At 35.6% G+C, this 27,580-nt stretch overlaps 1 protein-coding gene across 1 annotated transcript; it reads left to right on the top strand.

Moving 5' to 3' along the window:
* The first annotated feature begins 1,834 nt into the window (after positions 1–1,834).
* Positions 1,835–27,580, top strand: LOC124541621 (modular serine protease-like). The gene is made up of 15 exons (XM_047119543.1): positions 1,835–2,001; positions 9,255–9,306; positions 10,423–10,533; positions 12,956–13,018; positions 13,751–13,867; positions 14,412–14,546; positions 15,298–15,478; positions 16,323–16,441; positions 16,746–16,957; positions 17,366–17,581; positions 22,090–22,251; positions 23,519–23,640; positions 24,668–24,844; positions 26,266–26,425; positions 27,339–27,580. The coding sequence occupies exons 1-15, from the start codon at positions 1,968–1,970 to the stop codon at positions 27,527–27,529; spliced, it is 2,052 nt and encodes a 683-aa protein (XP_046975499.1). The 5' UTR covers positions 1,835–1,967; the 3' UTR covers positions 27,530–27,580.

The raw sequence follows: 27,580 nt of genomic DNA, 5'->3' as shown, positions 1-27,580 counted from the left end.
TTCGTCACCTTAAGATCTATTATCGTGTGCTCAGTGTGAGCGATAATCTGTTTAACCGATCGAGAATGACATATTGCGTCGCAGTGATTTGACATTTAGATTCAGAAGGTACTAAGACTAAGACTTTACTTGGTGGTAAGGCTTTGTGCAAGCCCATCTGGGTAACAGTACTCAGTATTGTTGTGTTCCGGTTAGAAGGGTGAGTGAGCCAGTGCAACTACATGCACAAGGGAAGTAATATCTTAGTTCCCAAGGTTGGTAGCACATTGACGATTTAAGGTATAGTTAATATTTCTTACAGCGTCATTGTCTATGGGTGATGGTGACCACTTACCATCAAGTGGCCCATATGCTCGTCCGCCAACCTATATCTATGTAAAAAGGCTATTTTAATATTACAAACAATTTTATTATAGATATAGATAACCTAATCGAACCAATTAATAAAATTATAATGAGAAAAATAATTAAAAACAAAAATACCAGATCCTTGATGTAACTTAAATAGTCTCTGTAATAAAGCATCGGCTTGTTATTGTAACATCAACTTAACCTGTTTGGAGGTCATTATGTAAATGTTGCCAGTTATTCAAAAATTCCAATCATTTGTGATAAATTTTTAATTAATTAATTTAGTTAGCGGCGAATGATTCTGATGACCTTTTTGTATGATTTATAAAAAAATATGTATTTTAAAGCGATAATACTATTAATGTGTTTTATGAATAAGCAATAATTTCATTCTATTTATATATTTAAAACACCATCGGCATATTCGCAAAAACACTAAATAATATTCATAAAGAGATCCTTTCCAATGATGCTAACTCAGATGACGTAAAAGTTTTTTTTTTTTAATTTGTTTGCTTTCGTAAATAATATCGACTACGTTTACGTGTAACTTACTTAAGTCTACAACCGGTGTATTGACAAAAAGTAATATTATCATTCTTTCAATTTGCCTATATCAAAAAGTATCATCGTAATTCTTACATACCTATAAAATTATGAAATTTTTTGTATTGAGAATATATCTGTCATTATGTATTCAATAATATATAGTTAATAATATTATAAATGCGAAAGTTATTCTGTCTGTCTGTCACACTTTCAGTACGAAACTGTTGAACCGAATATGATAAAATTTGGTATTAAACAAACTTAAACTCCAAGAAAGGACAGACTACTTTTTTGCCTGACACATGACAACCAATACCCCCAAAACGCAAGCGAAGTCACGGACGAATACTGGTCTAAATATATGTTCTACATCACAAAACGTGTGCAATTCCAACATTTTATTGTTTCTTTGTTGTGTCACACTCATTTCATCGAGTTACAAAACACAACAATAGGCCATTTGACAATGTGAAAAATAAAGTGTCAATTATTGTAATCAGTATATACTATAAGTTTAAAAATAGTTATTTACTAAATAATACTTAATTTATAATAAACATGCATTTTTTAAACGTTTGTCACGTGACACAAAACGCTCCTGATTGGCCGGGCTTATGATGAAGTCACTTGTTTGTTAACCTTTCTTGCCTACTTACTACTATGCACCACGGATTAAATTACAGGCATGTGACGTCACCGACACCATTGCAGCACCATATTGTCCAAGTAGCGTTTTCGCGCTATTTAAATATGAAATTTTTAATATGATATTTTTGGCAATAATCTACTAGAAATAAAAAAAAACAACTTAAATGAGTTTCTTAACCTCTACTGAGTAAAGCTTTTAAGTAATCATAGTGTCTTTGCAAGACAACACTGGTCATTGCCCGGCGTAAACGGGAAAATCCTGACTCCGATGCTAGCAACACTATCTATATCGGAGTATTTTCCTTGACGGATTCATTACAAACGTAATTATTACACGACGCAAACGTGTACGTAAATCTAGTCAATAAAAATGATTGTTGTATGTTGTTGATTGTTGTGTTGTGTTTTAAATCACGACAATGTTGTTGTGTGCGTTATTTATAGTTTTTACTGGTATGTATTTTTGTTTTATTTATGATTTTTTTTTGTTGTTGTATTTTGTTTTATGCAATTTACGAAAACATTAATGTTTGACTTTTTATATACGTCGATTGTTATTATTAACTATTGTGTAATGTATATATGTATATATATTTATTTATTTGTTTATTATATATTATAGTTATGTTATAGTTTTATCAACTTTGTAGAATTAGTTTATTAATATTCTTAAAAGTATGATCTCATTTTGCCAAAAGCAATGCTTATTAGCTAGAATAACTGGAGGAAGGGGTCCAATCACCCCCGGTGGGTGACCTCTAAAATAATTACGAACTGAAATATTTGAAAGCACTTTGATAAACGCTTTTGATAATACCTAGGACTTTTATAAGTGTAAATTTTTCAATGTCTTATCCACTTACAAATCCGTAAAACATTTTAACATCTAAGCTAAGTGGTAGGTAACTTTGTGCTCGGTTCCAACTAAGTTCAGACCCCACTGTCAAACGCCCTGATACTCAATCAGGCACTGGCAGGTTTCAAACTTGCGTAAACCATGAAGTTTTTATATGAAATCTTTCAATATTGTATCTGGCAATAAGGAAAAAAAATTAAGCGACCACTTTTCCGACGATTGCTATGTGTGTTATGAAACGTCTTAAATTATTACCCTTACCTATGTATATATGCCGTTCTAGCCCCTTGTGTGGGACACACATTATGCTTACATGCATACATATATTGCCGTGCTTAGTATTATAAATTCATTTATAAACAAATTGACTCGTAAAAAGCTACATTCCTGAGTGCTATCGAGTATAAATTATATTAAAAAAAACCAACGAACATGTCAGTCCATTATTATCTAACTATTCGGGAAAAAATAAAGTAACAGCCTGTAAATTTCCTACTGTTGGGCTAAGGCCTGATCCCATTAAGGAGAGGGTTTGGAACATAAATACCTAGTATAGTGGACCCCGGCAATACGAAAAACGTTTTGTTTTGCAGAGTCGACTATCGAAATTGTCGGATTATAGAGTGCCCTACTGCCTAAGAGTACGACCCTTTAATGGTCCTGATGTTTTTGCTGAAGAGTACCCTGTAATCTAACAAAGTACATATCCAATGATAAGGTTATATATGTTACACTCTGAAGTATAAAGAAGTGATAGCTTTTTTATGGAATACGTTGGCGGACGAGCATATGGGCCACGTGATGGTAATTGATCACCACCATCCATAGACAATGACGCTATACGAAATATTAACTATTCCTTACATCGTCAATGCGTCACCAACCTTGGGAACTAAGATGCGACATGTGCCTGTAGTTAAACTGGCTCACCCTTCAAACCGGTACACAACAATACTGCGTACTGTTGTTTAGCGGTAGAATATCTGATGAGTGGGTGGTACCACATGTAGTCAAATTCAAAGTAAGCTATCAGAATCAAAACAAGGAACGCGTCGAGCACAATAGTGGTGCACAGATATCCTATTCAAACATGCATTATCTTTATAAGCGAAAATCTTATAAAAAAAATTCAATAATAAAAGACATTTCGGATAACAGGGCGCCGGATTTTTTATCGGTTTCATAGTCAAACTCAAACTACTTAATTCAATATAGAAGCATAACACTTTCTTATTGATGGTCAATTGAAACACTACCACCGGTTCGGAAAAGAAAACACCTGACCTGAGAAGAACCGGCGAAAGAAACTCAGCGGGTTTTTTTGTCTCCTATATTATATACACAATTGAATATAAAAAGAAATGGCCATGAGGCGATCGTTTCATTTGCGAGGTGCTATCGATCATAAACTCATTAGTTGTATAATAACCTTTTGCACACAAGCGTTCCTTAATAATTTCTTTATATTAGCTATGGCCCGGATTACAGGGAGTCCGCTGTACTATAATTAATTTAAAAAAAAGTATTACGTAACAAATGAGGTTCGTATTAATTAAACGATCAAATAATGGGTAGCAATTATGATGTCGGCCATTAATAAGACATTAGCTAGCGACGTGTTTAAATAACGAGGAAAACGCTTAACTAACACAACATTCTCTAATATCGGAATATTTAGAATCAAATTTCAACATTCATTCTAATGGAAAATATACTTAGATTATTAATAAATTCGAAATTCTGCCACATGTGTAATCCACCAACCAGCATTGGAACAGTGTGGTGGAATGCTCCAAATCTTCTATTCAAAGGGAGAGGGAGGCCTAAGCCCAGCATTGGAAATTAACTGGCTATCATTGTTAAAAACTATACTGCATTAATTGTTTCTTTTAGATATAGATTGCGTAATACATATTAAACAGGGGGGGGGGGGGTATAATTATTTTTTCTTATAATAGGGGGAGAGGGGTCTAAAACTAGCGAAAATAGTGTCATGTAATAAATGGGTGGTCCCATACTAATGTGAGGGTACTTAGTTGTCAAATTTTTGGCTACAAATTCGATAAGAATTTATAATTGTCGATCTTTATGGTCGAGTATTTCATGGGTGCACTACGAGGTCCCGGGTTCGTCCGGCCGAGTGGATTATCATTAGTTTTCTATGTTGTCTTGTGTCTGGGTGTTTGTGGTATCGTTACTTTTGATTTTCCATAACACAAGTGCTTTACCTACTTACATTGGGGTCAGAGTAATGTATGTGATGTTTTTCAATATTTATTTATAATAGATATACAAATGCCCTGGATTTCGTATGGATACAATTCTCGCAATACATCCTTCCACGCTTAAATATCAATTTTACAAAATTCCTTGTTTAGCGAATGCTTACGTCATAATATATTTATGGACACGGGTCATCCCTCTTTACGTTCCAAAATTCAACAACAGTTTGTTGATTTCCTCGTGAAATAAAAATCAATCAAATCAAAATATACCTACTTTATTCAAGTGGGTTTTTACAAGCTCTTTTGAATCGTCATTTAATAAATATATTAAGAGTTCCGAAAGTAGATTCTACTGATAAGAACCGCCAAGAAACTATGAATTTACTCTTTTGCAACATTTAAAAATACACCCATGTTAATCATTTAAGCTATTTCGGAGCAAGGGATTTCCAATATTGTTTACAATTTACCTCACCTTTACTAAGAATGTATTATTAATGGTAACTTTACGCGGATAATTTTTTTTTTGCTATTTACGTGAATGATAAATTCATCGGAATTCGAATCTTTCAGTGTTGCCATAAAAAATCATTGAATTAAATTGATTACATGGATGATTATTGATATCGCAGCGCCATAAAGCGAATCGGTGATATTGAATCGCCATTAGTTTATTTTCAGTAGAAATTCTATTTAAAATCTACATATATTGTGATTGCAAAACCAGGATGACAAAATAAATACAATTTTGGTAATAATTCTCCAATAAAATAAATTTCTCAACACCAATTGCAATATTTTCTGTGACAGCTCAATCTTTTTCACACAAGAATATCAATATATTTAAGTCAAGAGTATAGTACGACACAACTTAGATGTAGCATAGGCAAATTCAATAAAACGATTACTACCGATTCACACAATGAATAGAAACAGGTCCCTATCGCGCTATCCGACGCTATTCGTCGCTTTAGATTCCCGCGTCAGTTCAACCCGAGACAGCGAGTGCGTGTAAATCGACGCGTCAAATTGACGAATACATTAGTCCATATGATATTACAAGTTTACGTTTGCGTAAAGATCATATTCACATAAGAAATAAATATTGATAATTTGGGAGAGCGTGTTTAATTCGGCTGTGATCGGTTTTACGAATTTTGCCGATGATACATCTGAGTCGTGTCGTCGTACTTACATTGGTGTCTGAGTAATGTATGTGACGTTGTCTCATATTTATTTATTATTATACAGCGGTAGTACCACTCTCAAACCGACTATTACCTATTTTCTATCTAAAATTAATTGTTTATTAAATTTTAACAATTTAGTAAGCCGCAATCAAGAATTATTTTTATTTTTCTGTACATTTACGGCTCTTCAAAATGAGACCATAATGGAGCTACTTGCAGCTATCGTCCCATAATCACTGCGAAAGAAATCGGCTTGCACTATTAGATCTAGCGCGCACTGGTAACTTTTGTCATGGTGACTGTTTCGTCACTCTTGTCATGTCCGCGAATATGTACAGATGCAGACACAAATGTCACGTCGTAACGTGCGCGCACCTCCATACATATTCACGGACTCGACAAGAGTGACGCAACAGTCACCGTGACAAAAGTTACCAGTGCGCGCTAGTTCTTAATATATACGAATATTTATTTAAGGAAAAATGTTTATCTTATATATACGTGTCTCATATACATATATGTACAAAGATCAGTAGAGGTTAAGCATTCACAGATAAACTATGACTATGTTTTACGAAACAATATATACGAAAAAAATAATAATAAATACATGTTTTTTATTACCTACAAGGGAAAAACCGCTATTCAACTAATTTCATTAACAACTAGCTATGCCCGCGACAGTAAGCGTTTGAATTTAACAAATAAATATATATAATTCTAGTCTACGTTACTACTTATTACATCGGTTAGCTGCCAGTGAAATCCCATCAAAACCAAGACCTTAACTCATAACTCCATGTACTATTTACTTTAATGAGTCTACATTTTGACTAGTTATATATTTTTTATAGTTATACAAACCTCAATAGTCTTAAGAAAATCCAAATTTATTTACAGAATCATTATTTACATGACGAGTTTTGTGACACATATAAAATAAAAATTAGTTACTGTACAAATCTTCACCGCTTGTATAAATCCAAAAACAACAGCCTGTAAATTTCCCACAGCTGGGTTAAAGCCTCCTCTCCCTTTTGAGGAGAAGGTTCGGAACATATTCCACCAAGCTGTTCCAATGCGGGTTTTTTATTATTTAGTGGTGCTTGCCTGGGTTTGAACCCGCGGTCATCGGTTAAGATGCACGCGTTCATCTCTTTATAAATCCAGAATGGAATAACGTCTATACGTTTTGCGGTTTTAATAAAAAGGTAAATTGTTTGCTTAAACACAATAGGGTCAATAAAATTAAACAAGCCTTAGATTTACATATTACATGCGATTTCCTAATAACCCAGCTATGTTATACTACAAACAGTTCTTGATTAATATATCTGTACTTATAATACAACACTATTTCACTTAACCACTTACATCCACTTTAATTTTACATCCAAAATTGTGATTACTGTTTCGTCGACGTTCAAATCTCCAATATTTCGCAAATTCATAATGCATACCACAGATTAATCAAACTCTCCACCAATGACATCGCGTCATTTTGCTGTTAAATCACACATTTGTAAAAATACATCGGTAAAGAAGGCATATTATTAAATACAAGATTATATAGACGATAAAAAAGCGCGGAATTAATACCTACTTGTTGACTTCCAGGCAGGATATATTACATACATATTAGGTTGGGGAAAAAGTCTTTTCGCATATAGTATGTATGAATTTGTAATAAAATCTCTTTGGCTATACCATTTGTATCTGGCTGGTTTTGGTATCATTAAAAAGTTTTAATTTTAAAGAAGGCACTTCCAAATTCAAATTAGGAATTTATGTGATTTTCATTTGTTTTTGTTGTTGTTAAAATGAGTGAATCTAAAGAAGAAATTCGATACATTTTAAAATTTTACTATAAAAAAGGTAAAAATGCAACTCAAGCCGCGAAAAAAATTTGTGATGTTTATGGACCTAATGCAGTATCTGTGAGAGTAGCGCAAGTTTGGTTTAAGCGTTTTCAAGCCGGAAATTTTGATATGAAAGATGCATCTCGCTCTGGTCGCCCTGTTACGGACAAAATTGATGCCATTTTTGAAAAAGTGCAGCAAGATCGGCATATTAGTAGTTACGATGTAGCTGAAGAACTGGCAATTGACCACAAAACGGTTTTGACTCATTTGAATACAGCTGGGCACACAAAAAAGCTCGATATATGGGTGCCTCAGGAACTCACTGAAAGAAACCTAATGAACCGTGTACTCATTTGTGATACTTTATTACGACGTAATGAAACCGAACCATTTTTGAAGAAGCTGATAACTGGTGATGAAAAGTGGATCATATACGACAAGAACGTGCGAAAAAGATCGTGTTCAAAGGCCGGTCAAGCTTCACAGACTGTGGCAAAACCCGGATTAACTCGCAACAAGGTAATGCTGTGTGTATGGTGGGATTGGAAGGGCATAATTCATTATGAGCTGTTACCGCCCGGCAGGACCATCGATTCAGAACTGTATTGCGAACAATTGATGAGATTGAAGCAAGAAATTGAGAGAAAGCGGCCAGAATTGATCAACAGAAGGGGTGTGGTTTTTCACCATGACAACGCTAGACCTCACACATCTTTAGCCACTCAACAAAAATTACGAGAGTTTGGCTGGGAGGTATTAATGCATCCGCCGTATAGTCCTGACCTTGCACCTTCAGATTTTCATCTGTTTCGGTCTCTGCAGAATTCCTTAGGCAGTGTCAGGTTAACATCACGAGAGGACTGCCAAAACCACTTGTCGCAGTTTTTCGATCAGAAGCCCCAAAATTTTTACAGCAATTGGATCATGTCACTACCAACAAGATGGCAAAAAGTTATGGAACAAAATGGCACCTACATACTTTAGTCAAATGTAAATAAACTATAAAAAAAACATTTTGAATTTTCATATAAAATACGAAGAAACTTTTTCCCCAACCTATTATATAATTGTAATCAACTAACATGACTTTATTTTTAAATGTTGAAAATGAGTAACTACTGAGTTTATTGCCGGTTCTTCTCAGTGGAATATACTTTCGGAACCGGTGATAGCTTCACTTAATTGTTAAATGACGATTCAAAAGTGTTTGTAAAAGCCCACTCGAATAAAGTTTATTTCGATTTTGATTTTTATGAAAATCGTTTACTATTTTTAAGTTTATCACCTTTAGGCAGACAGAAATCAGACTTTGTTTGATTAATGTAACTAGTGAAATTAATTTTTACCTTTTTAGAAACGGTATCAAATAAGCATTATAAAATGTTGTTAAATGACGATTCAAAAGTGCTTGTAAAAGCCTACTTGAATAAAGTATATTTTGATTTGATTTTGGTTGATTTTGTCAAATGTTGCTTATTTCGTTTTTGTTCTCTTGTGCTTAGAATACACTATACGTATAAACGGTTTTATATAAAATAAATACGATTCTCTTTTTTTTTATTTTATTTTCCAGTGTCACAGCCAGCCTTCACGTATGTTGTAACGGAGGAAACAAACTTATGCACGTGAGTTTATCATTGTTTATTTCATTGTGAAACTAAGTTACACGAAATTACACATATGTATACAGAGGTAGGGGACGACCAAGGATACGATTAATGGATTGTGTGAAAGACGATATGAGAGAATCTTACTTGTGAGATGACGTCTGACAGAGAAGTATGGAAGCAGACATGCGCTAAGCCCAACTTAATTGGGATAAGGGAAAGTGGATGATGATGTCGTTCTGAGCAATTTCAGCCAAGGCTCAATCTCAAAGGAGACTTGACCGCAAACTCAGACCATCGTATCCTTATAATCTTTATAATCCAATTGGGAAATCTTGCTGGAGTGGAAAAGGCTCAGGTACATAATAAACGATTTTATAAGCACCGAGGTTCAGGGGTTTTTGTATGGAATAGGTTGGCGGACGAGCATATAGGCCACCTGATAGTAAGTCGTCACCATTACCCATAGACAATGACGCTGTGAGAAATATTAACCATTCCTTACATCGTCAATGCGCCACCAACTTTGGGAACTAAGATGCTATGTCTGCCTGTAGTTTCACTGGCTCACTCACCCTTCAAACCGGAACACAACAATACTGAGTACTGTTGTTTAGCGGTAGAATATCTGATGAGTGTGTGGTACCTACCCAGGCGGTCTTGCACAAAGCCCTACCACCAAGTAAAAAGTGCCTTCCAACTGCCAAACTCCTGTTGTTCCCGATGCTGATTTGAGGTTTGAATACAAGACCTCAGGATCTGTAGCCTCATATCAACCGACTAGACCAAAAAGGCAGTTAATGCATGCTATAAAGATTATACATATTAACTAATCAAAAAAATCAATACATATTATAAAATTGGAATGTCTGTTTGTAATATTAAAACAACCACTTTTTACTAAAACATACGTATACACGGTACATACACCAAAAAATCATGTTTTACAATTTGCTTGTCTGTCAATTTGTTCCGGCGAATCTCTGGAACGGCTGAACCGATTTTGATGGGACTTTACCTGGTAGCTGTAATTAGGAGTATACATAGGCTACAAAAATGTACTTTGTTAAATTCAATCACACTGAAAGTCGCTGTATAGGTAGTAATTTCTAAAACTTACCCTCTTGTTAACAGCTTAGATGAATTAACGTGTCAGGATGGGGCCTGTGTCCCCCTGAACAGCGTCTGCGATGGGAAGAGGGACTGCTTCGATGGATCTGATGAGCTCAATTGTGGCAGTTCCATGTAAGTTGAATACATCTCAATATAGTTCTGACATATGGGTGGTGGATTTCTGACTATACTATACAGTTACGATGTTTTCCTTCTCAATCGAGCACGAGATGAATTATAAACACAAATTAAGCCTATGAATATTGCGTGGTGCTTGCCTGGGTTTGAACCCGCGATCATCAGTTTCGATGCACGCTTTCTATCCACTGGTCCATCTCCTATAAATTTGAATGAAGCGATCGTCTTCTGGATATTCTTTTGTGATATTGAATATATGTAAAAAAAAAACACGCTGAGTTCCTTAGTTTATGAGGTCAAGGTATTTTCTTTTCCGAACAAGTAGGTAGGCGCGATAGGGAGCCGTTTCTGTTGGTTGTGTGAATCGGCAGTAATCGGTTTTATTGAATTTGCCGATGCTACGTCTAAATTGTGTCCTACTAGAGGCTTACTTGCGAAATTCCCATTTTTTTTTAATTTTTTAAAGTTATGACAGGTTTTTTTTAAATTTCAATTCATTGTTAACTGCAAGACACTTACATTTGGCGCGAAAATTATGAAACTTTTTTTTTTTAAATGAAATTTTTAACGTCAAATATTTTACATGTTCAGTTAGAAGTGAACTTTGTCGATAGTCTATTTACTTTAATTTTACATTTTTCATTTTTATTATTATAAAGCCGTAGCAACGCTCTAAACGGTCATTAATTTTTTCCAACAATTTTTTTTAAATCGTAACAATGAATAAATTACAATCAAGAATTCTCTATAATTATCTATAACTGAAGTTCTACATTTTTTTATTTTTTTTATTAGGTTTAAAAAAGTTTTTACATAAAAAATAGCTCTCGCCAAGCTGTTATGCTCAACGGCGAGACGCGCTCGTTATTACAAAAAAAATAAATGTGTTTAGCATAAATACAGATATAGTGTAATTTCAGTAGTTCGGGATGGCCAAAATAATATTATCGTTTTACAATGACGCCCCAATGTCTCTATCTTTTGTTACAATGCCCGCTATCGACCAATTGTTTTCTAATGACAGCTCAATCCAGAGTCGGATTTAAAGGTCTGGAGGCCCCCGGGCCACAAAGCAGTGGGGGCCCTAGATAAACAGAAGCGTAAACAACCTAATAATTATATTATCATGAATTAATTACTTTTTTTATTTCAATCAGTAAGCAATGATTTATTTACTTGTATCGTAAGTTATATTTATATACTTTTAAAATATTAAATAATAACATTATTATAATTTGACTATATCTCGGTATTTGTTAACTTGCTGAAAACTGTGGCCCCCCACTAATGTGGAGGCCCCAGGACAGTTGCCCCGGTTGCCCTCCATTAAATACGGCCCTGGCTCAATCATATTTAAAAAAAGAAATAGTGTTACATGCCAGTTTTAAATGTCATGCCATATAAAATGATATTAATTACAGTTTTACAAATTATTGATCAATTAATTACAATAATAATTGTATATAATAAAGTAAATTCAATAGCCCCTGCTATATAAATGATGTGCAATAATAATGTGATATAAATTTAATTTATTTTAATTTTATATTACTCTTGTAACATTAGCTTAAATTTAATTTGATGGCCACATTTTTCTTCATCGAGAAACAAATCCCTTAACATAATCTTTAACAGTTTTCTGCTTATTTCGTTTTTTTTGTCGTAGCGTAACATTTGTATTGAATAAATTTGGTACCATGTATTTAGTTGTTCTTTCCCATAGTAATTACTTATTTTTGGCTGATAAAACTATAATATAAATGAGACCATAACGGATCTACGTGCAGCTACCGTCCCATAATTTGACGAGCTCCGTGGTCGAGTGGTATATACACCGGTTTTCATGGGTACGCCACTCCGAGGTCCGGGGTTCGTACGGCCGAGTCGATGTAGATTATCATAAGTTTTCTATGTTGACTTGAATCTGGGTGTTGGTACCGTCGTTACTTCTGATTTTCCACAACACAAGTGCTTTAGCTAATTACATTGGGATCAGAGTAATGTATGTGATGTAGTCTCTTATTATTTATTTATAATCACTGGGACAAAAATCGGCTCACCCATCAATATATATATAAATCTGTTCCTTTACTGAGTGACTGAGTGACTGACAGACAACGCACAGCCTAAACCACTGGACGTAGAGACTTGAAATTTGGCACACGTATGCCTTAAGTGTCCTAGAGATGCACCAAGAAGGGATTTTTAAAAATTCCAACGGGATAGGGAATAAATGGGATTACCAAAGTTGCTCCGTAACTATAAATTATTAGGGGTTTCAAATTTAGCATGCGAGTAGGTTATAACATCAACTGAAAACTGTTTTAGGATATTTCAGAATACCCATGGGATAGGGAATAAACGGGACTTGTTAACATATAAGATTACCAAATGATCTGTTGATATTTTTTTTCAGAAATTCACTGACAAATCAAGACATAACTTCGGGTAGATCGAGACGCCAGACCACTTCCTGTCGGTGAGAAGTTCTTGAACATATTTTATAGATAATTATTATATTAGAATATTAATAAAATAATATATGCAACAACAACGACAACTGTAAATTCCCACAGCTGGGCTAAAGGCCTCCTCTCCCTTTGAGGAGAAGATTTGGAACATATTCGACCACGCTGTTCCAATGCGGGTTGGTGGAATACACATGTGGCAGAATTTCTATGAAATTTATCACATGCAGGTTTCCTCACGATGTTTTCCTTCATCGCTGAGCACGAGATGAATTATAAACACAAATTAAGCACATGAATCAGAGGTGCTTGCCTGGGTTTGAACCCGTAATCATCGGTTAAGATGCACGCGTTCTAACCACTGGGCCATCTCGACTCTATATATCATGTACTGTACATGATAAATCATTACACAGCATAAAACGAAGTCGCTTACCGCTGTGTGTCTATGCATGCTTAGATCTCTAAAACTACGCAACGGATTTTGATGCAGTGTTTTTTTTTATAGAGTGATTCAAGAATGAAGGTTTTTGTATATAATACATGGACAATATAGTGAAGGAACACTGATAATTTTAGAAGTTCCTAATCTGATTTCGTAAATAAACTAATTGTGTAGTATATTTAGTATCATTATTGTCGCTATTAGGGTCGCTAGTTATCAATAAGCTAATTCCTTTGATAGCTTTCACATTATATCGTGTGACTAAAGACTTTCGTTTGATATAATTCCTTATTCACAGCAAATATCAGTGGCAGTGCCGTGACGGTACCTGTATCGGTTTCGACGGTAAGTGCGACGGTATCGTCGACTGTCCCGACGGTAGTGATGAAACGCACGCACTCTGCAGGAATACTAAGTAAGTACAGTACAGTAAACAGTCTGTAAGATTCCCACTGCTGGGCTAACGCCTCCTCTCCTTTTATCATCATATTCCACCACGCTGTTCCAATGCGAGTTGGTGGTAGACATGTGGCAGAAATTCGTTGAAATTAGACACATGCAGGTTTCTTCAAGATGTTTTCCGTTACCTTTAGCACGAGATGAATTATAAACACAAATTAATTACATGAATATTCAGCGGTGCTTGCCTGGATTTGAACCCACAATCATCGGTTAGGGTACACGTGTGCTAACCACTGGGCCATCTTATTTATTTTTTGTTTTATTTTTATTTTATGGCATAGGTTGGCGGACGAGCATATGGGCCACCATGATGATGCATGATGGTAAGTGGTCACCATCACCCATAGACAATGAAGCATGAATGTAAGAAATGTTAACTATTCCTTACATCGTCAATGTGCCACCAACCTTGGGAACTAAGATGTTATGTCCCTTGTGCCTGTAGTTACATCTCAGTTAAAATCGGCGATATTATGTAATCTTTTGTATATTTCTAGATGTCAAAGCAACTGGTTCCGTTGTACTTACGGCGCATGCGTGGACGGTACAGCGCCTTGCAATGGGATCAAGGAATGTGCTGATGAATCGGACGAACTCCTGCCGAGGTGCCGGAATGAAACTGATGAAATTCGGTAAGATTTTCCATTAAATTTGGTCAGTTGCAGTTTGAAATATACTTTATTCGAGTAGGCTTTTACGAGCACTTTTGAATCATCATTTTACAACTATATCAAGTGAAGCTGCCAGCTTCGGAAAATATATTCAAGGCAAGGAATTTAGATTCTTATTCAGATCTGTTCCACTATGGAAACATGTATTGTTGAATTCATTTTATATTTATCGTTAAAGAAATTTGTTACGCATTGTATAATGTGTTCAATATTGACAATTAGTTTAAAAAAAAATCAATCTTAAGTTCAAATTAATATATACTTGCCAGGGTCAAATTATTCTGACAGTGCAGTCTTATGTTCGTTGGGTCGCACTCGGCGTCCCACATACCACTTCCATCCACGTGGGGGAAGGGTAAAACGCGTTTTTCCAGCGAGAAAAAAAAAGTTTCCTTACCAGTGGAGTAGCTAGGTGCGGAAGGGCCCCGGCGCATTGAAAAATAATCGGGCCCTCACCCCCTCCTTCCCATCCCTCTTTAACTAATATCATTAAGGGTAAACTATAAATAAAATAATGATAAAATTATAGATACCAAATAAGAAATCTTGTGCACAGGATCTTAATTTTTTAGCTTCAGAAGCTTAAGGTTTAGTTTAGAAGGCCCCCTGAACTCCGGGGGCCTGCGGCATTGCAATACCTGGCCCTATGATAGCTACGCCTCAGCTCCTTACTTAATTAAAATATAAATTAAATATTTGCTATTGTTCTCAGCGGTCAATTCAGATGTGTGAACGGTCAAACGATACCAGCGTCTGAGCACTGTGATGGTATCGTGGATTGCTCTGACGGTTCGGATGAGACGGTGCGCGCATGCGCGGCTAAGACCTGCGCGTCGTACCTCTTCCAATGCGCATACGGAGCCTGCGTGGACCAGGGATCAGATTGCAATGGGGTAAGATCTAGATTTGGAAACTAACATAATATTTTTTTATTTCTTAATATTTAACTTTATAGGGCTTTATCAAGCCCGTCTGGGTAGGTACCAAATCAAATCAAATCAAATCTTAGGAGTTTAAGTTTGCTTCATACTAAATTTCATTAAATTCGGTTCAGCGCTTTGCTCGTAAAAGAGCGACATACAGACACACAGAGTTACTTTTTCACATTAATATTATTAATAAAGATTCTCCTGTTTAAATCATCTGGTTAAAATACATGTCTGTTTTTTTATAATTGTACGTACTATGTATTTAATATATCATATATATGTTACAGAATGAAATAAAACTAGTTTTAACGGATTTAAAACGCGTATATTAATTATTTTTATCATCCCGACGTTTCGAGCACTTTACAACAACAACAATTGCAACAACAGCCTGTAAATTCCCACTGCTGGGCTAAAGGCCTCGTCTCCTTTGAGGAGAAGGCTTGGAACATCTTCTACCACGCTGTTCCAATGCGGGTTGGTAGAATACACACGTGGCAGAATTTCTATGAAATTTGTCACATGCAAGTTTCCTCACGATGTTTTCCTTCACCGCTGAGCACGAGATGAATTATAAAGACAAATTAAGCACATGAATCAGCGGTGCTTGCCTGGGTTTGAACCCGCAATCATCGGTTAAGATGCACGCGTTCTAACCTCTAGGCCATCTCGACTCATCGAGCACTTTACAGTGTACTTATTCGGGATGATAAAAATAATTAATAGACGCGATTTAAATCCGTTAAAACTAGTTTTATTTCAATGTGTAATAATCGTGAAAATCTAAGACAACATATATATGTTACAGAAAAAAGAATGTGCAGACAATTCTGATGAATCCGATGAGCTGTGCAACAGAATCTCCCCGGGGTCACCGACACCAGCTACTGTAAAACCGACACCTGTTACTACAAAACCGACAGATAAGTGAGTATATGGATAAATATTATGAGTAAAAAAATATATAAAAATACTTTTTTTGCTGACAGTACGATATGTCTTTATTTCATTTAACATAAAATTCGATCACATCACATCGAGTTTCTCAAACGTTACGGGATCTAATAAGCCCCGTACCCGTATTTTAATAGTTTTCATACGAGGTCTTATCGCGTAAACGCCTCGTATCGCAGAAATGGAAAAAAATAAGAAAACGATGCTCGACAACGTGTTAATAGGCCGTGTTAAAATATTTAATTTAGATCGTTTCAATTATTTTTTGTTGTTCCAGACCTTTACCCCAAGGGGGTAAATGCAAGCTACCGCCCTTCCCCGAACACGGAACGTACACGATGGGTGGGAATCCAAACGTGATCCCTGGACAAACCTTCCCCAGCGCGTTTATTAACATCACTTGCAACCCCGGCTACGGCGTCGAGAGAAATGTAACTTCGGTCTACTGTTTCGACGGTGACTGGTCTGATGAAATACCAAAGTGTCTCCGTGAGTATCATTCCGTTAAACTTTCAACGCGGTGCGAGGTCTATAACGCCTCGTATGCGTCTCCTTTGCGGTGCGACTAAGAAAAACAAAGATTTCTCTGTCCTTAGGCCGTAATGTGTATTTGATATATTGTAGAAAAATGAAAAAAATATTTATATGATGCCTATTGAAAACAGAATGCTATGGTGTACCTAGAATATACGGGGTCTCTTTGACCACGTATCACACTGAAGAAATAAAATTCGATCATCATCACATCGAGTTTTAGTTGCTTTAACGTTACGAGGTCTAATGAGCCCCGTACCGCTATTATTACAGTCTTCATACGAGGTCTTAAAGACCCCGTACCGCAGGATTGAATGAAATGAAAAAACAAGCTAATGCCTCTGAATATATGATAAATTCCAGGATTCTGCCGCCTCAACAAACACGAGAGCGTCGAGTACCGGTGCCGGCTCACCGGTCCCGGTTCCGTGGAAGGCACCAGGGAGTGCGGCACGGTGGAGCTGGCAGGCACCGTCGTCAAGCCAATATGCAGATCGCCTAACTATTACACTTCGGACATTCTAAACCCGATGAGATGTATCGACGGTAGTTGGACTTACATCGCGATATGCAAACCAGGTGGGACAACGAACATTACCATAAACATAAACAACACTATTAAAATTCACATCACTAGCGTTAATAACTCGCCTCGCATAGAAATAAATACGTGTAACAATAGCGATATCAAAGTACAGAGTAACAATGACATTAATGTCAAAATTGTTCCTACACAGAACGGTAATATGGAAATTGTATCTACTGGTAGCTTTTATGACACTCAAAATAAAACTACCGGCAACCATTACGACACTCAAAATAATCTTACTAGTAATAATTATGACACTCAAAATAAACCTACAAGTAGTAATATTGACACTCAAAATGTAGATAAAAACACTGCAAAAGACAACCCGAGTGTATACGACATAGACACTCAAAATAAACCTACTGGTGACCATCATGACACTCAAAATATACCTACAAGTAGTAATATTGACACTCAAAGTGTAGATAAAAACACTGCCAAAGACAACCCGAGTGTATACGATATAGACGAAGGGGATTGGAGAATGGGTCAAGTCCGAGTTACGAGACCAAAGAACCAAGAAAAATATGATACTGATAGTCGTACGGAGTCTAATGATTCAATAATATATTTTAGAAGTACAAATTAATTTTGATAATTGTAGATAAAACAACAACTCATTTTATTGATTTGCAAATTTTATTTATTATACATAAATAACAAATATCTCTTCATAGATTAATTTAAATATTTTTATTTAATATTTAATATAAATAAAGCCTGATTCTGATTCTGATATTTAACTGACACAGGAATTAATACGTCGTTAAATATATAATAATTACTTAATGAGTAATGGCTATTTTAAATTTATATTCACGTAAGCTTGTCTTGTTCGATCGAGATTTTGAATGTATATAAGTGTACGAAGAAAGAACCTAGTGTGACAAACTTTTATATATATATATGTATACATATAGGGAAAATAATGCGTTAAATTGTAAAAATATTCCACGGTTCACAATATTACCACAGTTTACAATCTGACGAGTTAGATTGTAATCTAACGAATTTTGTTAGATAACAATCTATCTCAACTTATCTAAGATAAGCTAGATATAGACATCTCGCTAGGCGAATGCGTACAGATAGGTGCACTAAATCTAGTTAAAACCGGTATCGATCAGAAGCAGTTATAAGTATCCAGTGTCTAACTTATGAAGCTGCTGTAAGCTTCTCATGCTTTAGTCTTGTACGCCATATCTTCAAGTCAATAAGACTTTCTCCACCATTCCAATCAGCTAGCATCATTGCCACCATTCGTATATTTTTGCCATAATATCCAAGTAACGGCATTTTTTCATTCGTTCGAATTCCAAACGACATTTTGCCATATTTTATGGTATTGATATATTTCAATCAATATATATTCTCTCTCTCTCTCATCCTTTTGATCTGTCTGAAAAAAATACCCCAGTTCAGTTCTTAGTCAATCTTAGTCGACAATTACGACATTTAAACAAATAAATATTGGACAACATCACGTACATTACTCTAATCCCAATGTAAGTAGCTGAAGCATTTGTTATGGAAAATGAGAGATAATGAGGCACCACCAACACCCAGGTCCAAGACAACATAGAAAAGTAATGAATTTTTTTTCACATCGACTCGGCCGGTAATCAAACCTCGGAGTGGCTTACCATATCATGTGTTTGTAGTTGTTACTTTTCACAAATAACTATTATTAAATAACACTTAAGATGCACTTTAAATAAAACCCATCACAACACTTAAGCTCTTTTACAATTTTAGACGGATGCGTTATCTGTAGGTCGGCAGATAATAAAGGAACAGTGCAACCCTTAAACATTAATGTGTTCATATAATTTAGAAGATTCACTTCTAATGTTTAATCGAACATCAATCATCGTAGTCTTTGTAATTAGATCGACAGGAATCGAATACAATATCGATGAAACAGTGTTGATATAAATCATATATAGCCCAGTAATATATATCGAATCTGTGCGTTATCGAAACGTGAAATAATTAAGAACATATATTAATATGTTAATTTTTGTAACGTGAGCATTTAAACTGGTTTGTGATTTAATTTAATAGGACTCCATTTTGATAGTATAAATAGGAATATATTATGTATGTCATTAGTACGTTAACATATTATTTGAAAAATAATCAAATCTATCATATTTTATATTTTAATTTAACACAGAAACTATTATTTAGTTAATTAACACTTTTCAATTAATTTGCAGAAATCCATTAATCGCAAATAAATTTTGCAATATTGTAAATGTAAAAAATATTATTTTATGTATTTTATAATAATATTATGTAATATATAAGTTATGTAATATTAATATGATGGACTTATTTATAAATAAATACATTTTTGTTTTATGAGTACTTTTATTTAATCATTAATTTCCATCTTATTAATATTCCATTCCCAAATATTATCCTTTTGCAAATTAAATAATTTATTTAATAACAAATAGATACATATAGTACGACAAAACTTAGACGTAGCATCGGCATATTCAATAAAACCGATTACTTCCGATTCACAACCAACAGAAACAGCTCCCTATCGCGCCACTCGACGCTATTCGTCGCTATAGATTCCCGCGTCAGTTCAACACGAGACAGCGAGTGCGTGTAAATCGGAGTGTCAAATTGATGAATATATTAGGTCATGTGATAGCACAAGTTATTACGTTTGCCTAAAGACCATATTCACATAAGAAATAAATAGCAAGCAAGTGACGTCACCGACCTCATTGCAGCGCCATATTGTCCAAGTAGCGTTTTGCGCGCTATTTAAATATGAAATGTTTAATTTGCTATTTTTCGGCAAATATGTACTAAAACAACTTGTACTGGATTCCTTAATCTCTGCTAAATAATATAAAATCTATTTTAATAATCAGTCAAATAGCCTATTACAGTAAAACACAAAAAAATTTGGGCATGAAAGCAAATTTCAAAGTCATATTTGATTGCCTAAAAAACATTCCTTAATGTTTAGTATTTGTTCAGTTAAACACCTATTTCTCTCTTTCAAAAGTCACTGATTTGTCATACATAAGAAAAGGACAGCAAGATAAAAATCATCTTCTTTGATAAAATTTGCATTTAAATAAGTTAATATTTGTAAAGCAATTATGTTTGATAATCATGCCAGTAATACGTTATAATACATCATAATTACGTAATAATACGTTTTGCGTAATTAAAACATCTAGTTATCCCTTTTACTTATTGTTTTTATCAAGCTATCCTTTTTACTTGTAACGAAATGAAAAATAAACGGTCCCCGGCGCGGCACACTTTTTTCTGTTGTTAAGTATGGGTATAACATATCTGTTTATTAGAATATCATTGTTGTAAAGTATTACAGAACAGTATTATTTATATATAATATATCTTGACTTTTGAAAAATATCGTTTGAAGTTATGTTTATCTTAATATATACTAATATTTAAAATATGAAAGTAAATCCAGTGGTGGATTTACAAATTTACCGCTAGTAGGCTATTCAATTTTTGCCTCCCCTACGTTTTTTTGCAACATTTATGATTTGTGTTCTATCGTCCTCATTACATCGGTTTTTTCCCGTTATTAGTGTGATTATAAACGAGGTGATATTTCTGTCAGTTACTAGATTATTTTTCCAACCCGCTATGTAGTGACGAGTATACGGATTACGGACGTAATGTGTGTACATATAGTTATAAGATTCTTTTTTAATTTCTGTAAGATAATAACAAATTTGGGCTATATTTGCCGCCCCTCTAAATCTGCCGATCTAGGCTCTAGCCTACTAAGCCTATTGTTAATCCGCCACTGAGTAAATCTGTTGCTGATCTTGTGATATATAACAGTTAAACCATTGAATCGATTTTGTAATTTGGTATGATGCTCGAACTTCGAGAAAGCAAGACTTATTTATCATATGTTTACAATTATATAAATTATATTAAATATGTTCACGGAATGGGACTTTGTGATTTAAAATCTTTAAAACTTGTTACTTATTCCAACGCCATTACAAAATATATTGACAGCTTTGACAATGACGTAACACTATTGATTGATCGATTGATTGATTGATTGATTGATTGATTGATTAATTGATTATGAATGAATGAATTATCTAGTATAATCTAAAAACAAAATACTATTAGCAACCAGAAGTAAGGTAACACACAAAATAATATTACAAATCTATACTGCAAACTTCAAAAATTAAATTACTGCTGGGCTAAATCCTCCTCTCCCTTTGAGGAGAAGATTTGGAACATATACCACAACGCTGTTCCAAAGCGGCTTGGTAGAATGCAAATGTGGCAGAATTTCTATGTAATTAGACACATGCAGGTTTCCTCACAATGAATATAAACACAAATTAAGCACGTGAATGTTCAGTGGTGCTTGGCTGGGCTTGAACCGGCAATCATCGTTTGAGATGCACGCGTTCTAACCATTGGGCGACTCGGTTCAGGTTTTATTAGACGTAATCAAAAATTTCAGAGTGCGGTACCATCACCCCAGGAGGAACCCAACTCGTCATAGGCGGGAAGGTTGCCAAGAGGGGAGAACTGCCCTGGCATACGGGGATCTACAGGAAGGAAAAGACTCCGTACGAGCAGATCTGTGGGGGATCTCTGATAAGCACAACAACTATTATATCTGGTAAGTCATTTCACTTCTTTTCATTTCATTTCATTTCATTTCATTTCATTTTATTCAACATGATACAAAATGGCAACAAATTATTATAGTACAGCATAAGTTTTATAATTTTTACCGTGTACCACAGTCACCGTATTTTATTTGTATAACGAAATAATAAAAGGGGAGGCAAAGAAAAGTATACCATACAAACGACACACACTCATCATCCAATCGTTATGACGCAACACGAGCCTTTGCCCAATGCATTACAGACTGTTACAAACAATCCAAATTTACTTTATGATTGAAAGTTATTCATCAACAAACTAACGGAACTTTTGCAAATATATTTGTGAGAAATGTACTGGGTACGCCACTCCGTGGTCCCGGGTTTGATTATCCGTTTTTTTTTATGACATACGTTGGCGGACGAGCATATGGGCCACCTGATGGTAAATGGTCACCATCGCCCATAGACAATGACGCTGTAAGAAATATATATATAACTATTCCTTACATCGTCAATGTGCCACCAACCTTGGGAACTAAGATGTCATGTCCCTTGTGCCTGTAGTTACACTGGCTCACTCACCCTTCAAACCGGAACACGACAATACTGAGTACTGTTATTTGGCGGTAGAATAACTAATGTGTGGGTGGTACCTACCCGGACGGGCTTGCACAAAGCCCCAACACCAAGTAATTCGAATCGATGTAGAAAAAGTTCATTAGTTTTTTATGTTGTCTTGGGTCTGGGTGTTTGTGACGTCGTTACTGATTTTCCACAACACAAGTGCTTCAGCTACTTACATTGGGATCAGAGTAATGTATGTGATGTTGTCCAATATTTTACTTGTGTTTTTGGCTTTTGTTTCACTTATCATTATTTATATCTCAAGTATTTTAATCAGAGTCGGATTTAAAGGTGTGGAGGCCCCGGGGCCACAAAGCAGTGAGGGCCCTAGACAAACAGAAGCGTGAACACCCTAATAATTATATTATTATGAATTAATTAGTTTTTTTTTTTTTATTTCAATCAGTAAGCTATGAATTGTTTCGTAATTGTGTCGGTAACTTTTAAAATATTAAATAGTAACATTATTATAATTTGACTATATCTCAGTATTTGTTAACTTGCTAAAAACTGTGGCCCCCTCTCATGTGGAGGCCCCAGGGCAGTTGCCCCGGTTGCCCTCCCCTAAATACGGCCCTGATTTTAATAATTAATTTTTTTTGCTCAAATGTATCTTTTTTTGTAAGAAGTTTTTTTTATTATCAATCCAAGCGGCTCATTGCTTCTGGAACGATACGCACAAGCTGCTACCAGCTTCAAACTACGCGGTTGCGGTTGGCAAGATCTACCGAGACTGGGATGACCCCCACGATTTTGACGCCCAGCAGTCTGATGTAAGTTTTAATACATGTGCAAATATCCTGGAGCTTTGGCTCCCCGAAGCAATGTTGGTGCAATCTCGGTCTGTAAGTCGCCCTAAAATGTATCATCATATTTTTTGTTAAGGCATAATAACCAGAACAATTGACTTCCAGGCAGGATATATTAATTTAATAATTGTATTAACTAACATGACTGTATTTTTTTAAATGTTGAAAAAGAGAAACTACTGAGTTTCTTGCCGGTTCTTCTCGGTAGAATCTACTTTCCGAACCGGTGGTAGCTTCACTTAATTGTTAAATGACGATTCAAAAGTGCTTGTAAAAGCTTACTTGAATAAAGTATACTTTGATTTTAATTTTGATTTTGAATGCTTGCCCCCGAGCTTGTTTTGCTTGAAACGGGGCTAATCTCAAGATACAATAAATTGAATTTCTTAAATTGTTATTGGACCGCGTGCATCTTCACCGATGATTTCGGGTTCAAACCCAGGCAAGCACCACAATATATATGCGCTTAATTTGTGTTTATAATTCATCTCTTGCTCGGTGGTAAAGGAAAACATCGTGAAGAAACCTGCATGTGTCTAATTTCATCGAAATTATGCCACATATGCATCCCAGTAACCCGCATTGGAACAGCGTGGTGGAATATGTTCCAAATCCTCTGCTTAAGGGAAGAGGAGGCCTTAGCCCAGCAGTGGAAAATCTACAGGCTGTTACTTCTATAACTTCAGTTCTGCAATTCAGCCGAGATGACCCAGTGGCTATAACACGTGAATCGTAACCGATGATTGCGAGTTCAAACCCTCAAGCAACTACTATTGATTGATGTGGGTGGTGAAGGAAAACATCGTGAGGAAACCTGCATGTGTCTAATTTCAACGAAATACTGCCAACAATCCGCACTGAAGCGGCGTGTTGGAATATGCTCAAAACTTCTCCTCAAAGGGAGAGCCTTAGCCTAGCAGTGGTGTACAGGATATTAATATACTTTAATAATTTCATTTCCTCATGGTTAAATCTCCCCCTTTTTTTCCAGGTCGCTAATATAGTGGTGCCTCCTCATTTCCGTGGAGCTGAAGCGAATTTCCAAGACGACATCGCACTGGTCGTTGTAGCGACTCCGTTTACATACCAAGTTTACATTCGTCCTGTCTGTATCGATTTTGATGTGAATTTTGACAGAACTCAATTAACGGATCGGACTCTGGGCAAGGTATGGACGTGAATTAATTGATTGTAAAAGTAACCTCGTGAAAGAATTTTTTTTTTCAAATTGAAGTGTTATATGTCTTATTTAGGCGAGATGTTCCAGTGGTTAGAACGCGTGCATCTTAACCGATGATTGCGGGTTCAAACCCAGGCAAGCACCGCTGTTTCATGTGCTTAATTTGTCTTTATAATTCATCTCGTGCTCAGCGGTGAAGGAAAACATCGTGAGGAAACCTGCATGTGAGAAATTTCATAGAAATTCTGCCACATGTGTATTCCACCAACCCGCATTGGAACAGCGTGGTGGAATATGTTCCAAACCTTCTCCTCATTGGGAGAGGAGGCCTTCAGCCCAGCAGTGGGAATTTACAGGCTGTTGTTGTTGTATTTCTTATTTTGAATGAAAGAGTATGAGAATCACATAAAGGGAGTTTGAAAATCTCTCTGGCCATATTAGTCTCCCCGATTACAAAGCGATGAATTTAAAGATATTGCTACGTACTCGATAGATCCGGATCTTTTATATGACATACATACACACACACAAACATTGTGTGTATGAAAGAAGCAAGTACCAGATCTTCGGTTATAGAATAAAATGATTAGTTTAACAAATTTAATATATAAATGATCCATCAGCAAAGCCCCAAATTATTTAAAAAGTTACTAAAATTCCTAGGCGCCATTCATTTATAACGTAAGACTATTTTCACTAGTTTTTGACCCCCTCCCCCCTATGATAAGAAAAAATAAGAATAGACCGAACCCCTCCCCCCTATATAATATTTATTACATAAGAATTTATAATAGAAAATAATAAATTATTGGTTTATTTTTTTTCATTTTCAAATAATTCTGCTGAGCTGAGATGGCCCAGTAGTCTGGCATTTTTAAATTTAGACCGATTATTATTGTTAAAGTATTGACAAATATTCAGTGTTTAATCGTTTTTATAAAACAAAAGATAAAAATAGACTTAAATTGATACTTTTTTTTAAATAAATTTTTGAAGTTGCATTTTTGACAATTTTGAAAAAAACTAAAAAACGTGATAACTCAAAAATGCAAATAGTCACCCCTATCACCTCCTAACGGATATACGTCGAGTTACCAATAACCCTGTATATGTGCTTAATTTACTCTTATAATTCTTTACTTTACTAAAATAATTCTAACTTTGCGCATTGTTTTATTCTTACGTAAAAACTATTGAAACTCCTTCCCACCCTTCTAGTAAGAAATCATAAGACATGGACCCCTCCCCCCTAGATCTTTTACGCAATAAATGAATGGCTACTATCTACCCCCTCTTCTTATGTGGGGATGCAAATAACCAAAGGGTTCATTAATCCCGCACTACGACGCTTCCAAATTATATCAGTGATTGACTAACGACAATTTGACCATGAATGTAATGATGACCAGGTTGCCGGCTGGGGTCTCGCCGCTGAGAACGGAAACGCCTCCCAAGTCCTTAAGGTGGTTGAATTGCCGTACGTCAAAATAGAGGAGTGCTTCGCGGTCTCACCCCCAAGCTTCAGGGAATACATCACTAGTGACAAGATATGTGCCGGATATACGAACGGTAAGTGTATATTAACCGACCTCCGTGGTCGAGTGGTGTGTACACCGGTTTCCATGGACACGCCACTCCGAGGTCCCGGGTTCGTACGGCCGAGTCGATGTAGATTATAATTAGTATTCTATGCTGTCTTGGGTCTGGGTGTTTGTGACGTCGTTACATCTGATTTTCCACAACACAATTGCTTCAGCTACTTACATTGGGATCAGAGTAATGTATGTGATGTTGTCTCATATTTATTTATATTTATTTAATTAAAGCTAACAATATATGACAAATTTGTACATTTAATTTAGATCAACATGGCCCTTTACAGCTTGTATCTAATTTCAATGAATATTTTCGAAGATATTACAGATTTAAAATGCAGGGACATAGTGGTTTGTATTGTCTATTGAAGAAAGCTGTCAACGATGTATATAAAGACGTTTTATAGTATATTAGTATCAGCATTGTACCGGGAAGACGCAGCGTGTATCTATCTGTATATATAACAAGCGCGTAAACTATTAAAGTTACAGCTATGAAATTTGAAAATTTCCACTAAAGAAGGAATTTTGGAAAAACTATCCTTAAGGGGGTGCGATAAACAACTACTAACCATATATATGTAGTTATATTCCAATAGGTTGCAATGTTGGAAAAAGAGTAACTACTGAGTTTCTTGCCAGTTCTTATCGGTAGAATACTTTCTAACCGGTGGTAGCTTCACTTAATTGTAAAATGACGATTCAAAAGTGCTTGTAAAAACCTACTTGAATAAAGTTTATTTTGATTTTTTGGCTTAATTATTAAATGACGATTCAAAAGAGCTTGTGAAAGCCTGCTCGAATAAAGTTTATTTTGATAATAGTTTCTCCACGGCATTCCATCTTTGATATTTTCTTTAGTGTCTTATGCAGTGTTGTTTCCGCAGGGACGGCTCTGTGCCAAGGGGACAGTGGGGGGGGCCTCGCGTTCCCCGCCTCAGAGCGGAGCACGCAACGATTCTACCTGCGCGGAGTCGTGTCCACCGCCCCTCGTAACGCGGCCCTTTGCAACGCCCACACGCTCACCGCTTTCACTCAGATCATCAAACACGAACACTTCATCAAGGATCAAATATAGATTTAATAGTTTTTATATGTTTTTTATAGTAAATGACATTTTTTTTAAAAA

The sequence above is a fragment of the Vanessa cardui genome, chromosome 28 (assembly GCF_905220365.1).
Source record: "Vanessa cardui chromosome 28, ilVanCard2.1, whole genome shotgun sequence".
NCBI classification, from domain to species: domain Eukaryota; kingdom Metazoa; phylum Arthropoda; class Insecta; order Lepidoptera; family Nymphalidae; genus Vanessa; species Vanessa cardui.
Note: the sequence above shows the minus strand (reverse complement) of the source record. Positions and strands in the feature narration are given on the sequence as shown.

Bases quoted from the DNA above. Each gene is read 5' to 3' on its own strand.
- LOC124541621 (XM_047119543.1), top strand. From the start codon at position 1,968: ATGTTGTTGTGTGCGTTATTTATAGTTTTTACTG. The intron at 13,868-14,411 runs GTAAGTACAGTA...GTATATTTCTAG, and splicing joins GCACTCTGCAGGAATACTAA to ATGTCAAAGCAACTGGTTCC. The intron at 15,479-16,322 runs GTAAGATCTAGA...TATATGTTACAG, and splicing joins AGGGATCAGATTGCAATGGG to AAAAAAGAATGTGCAGACAA.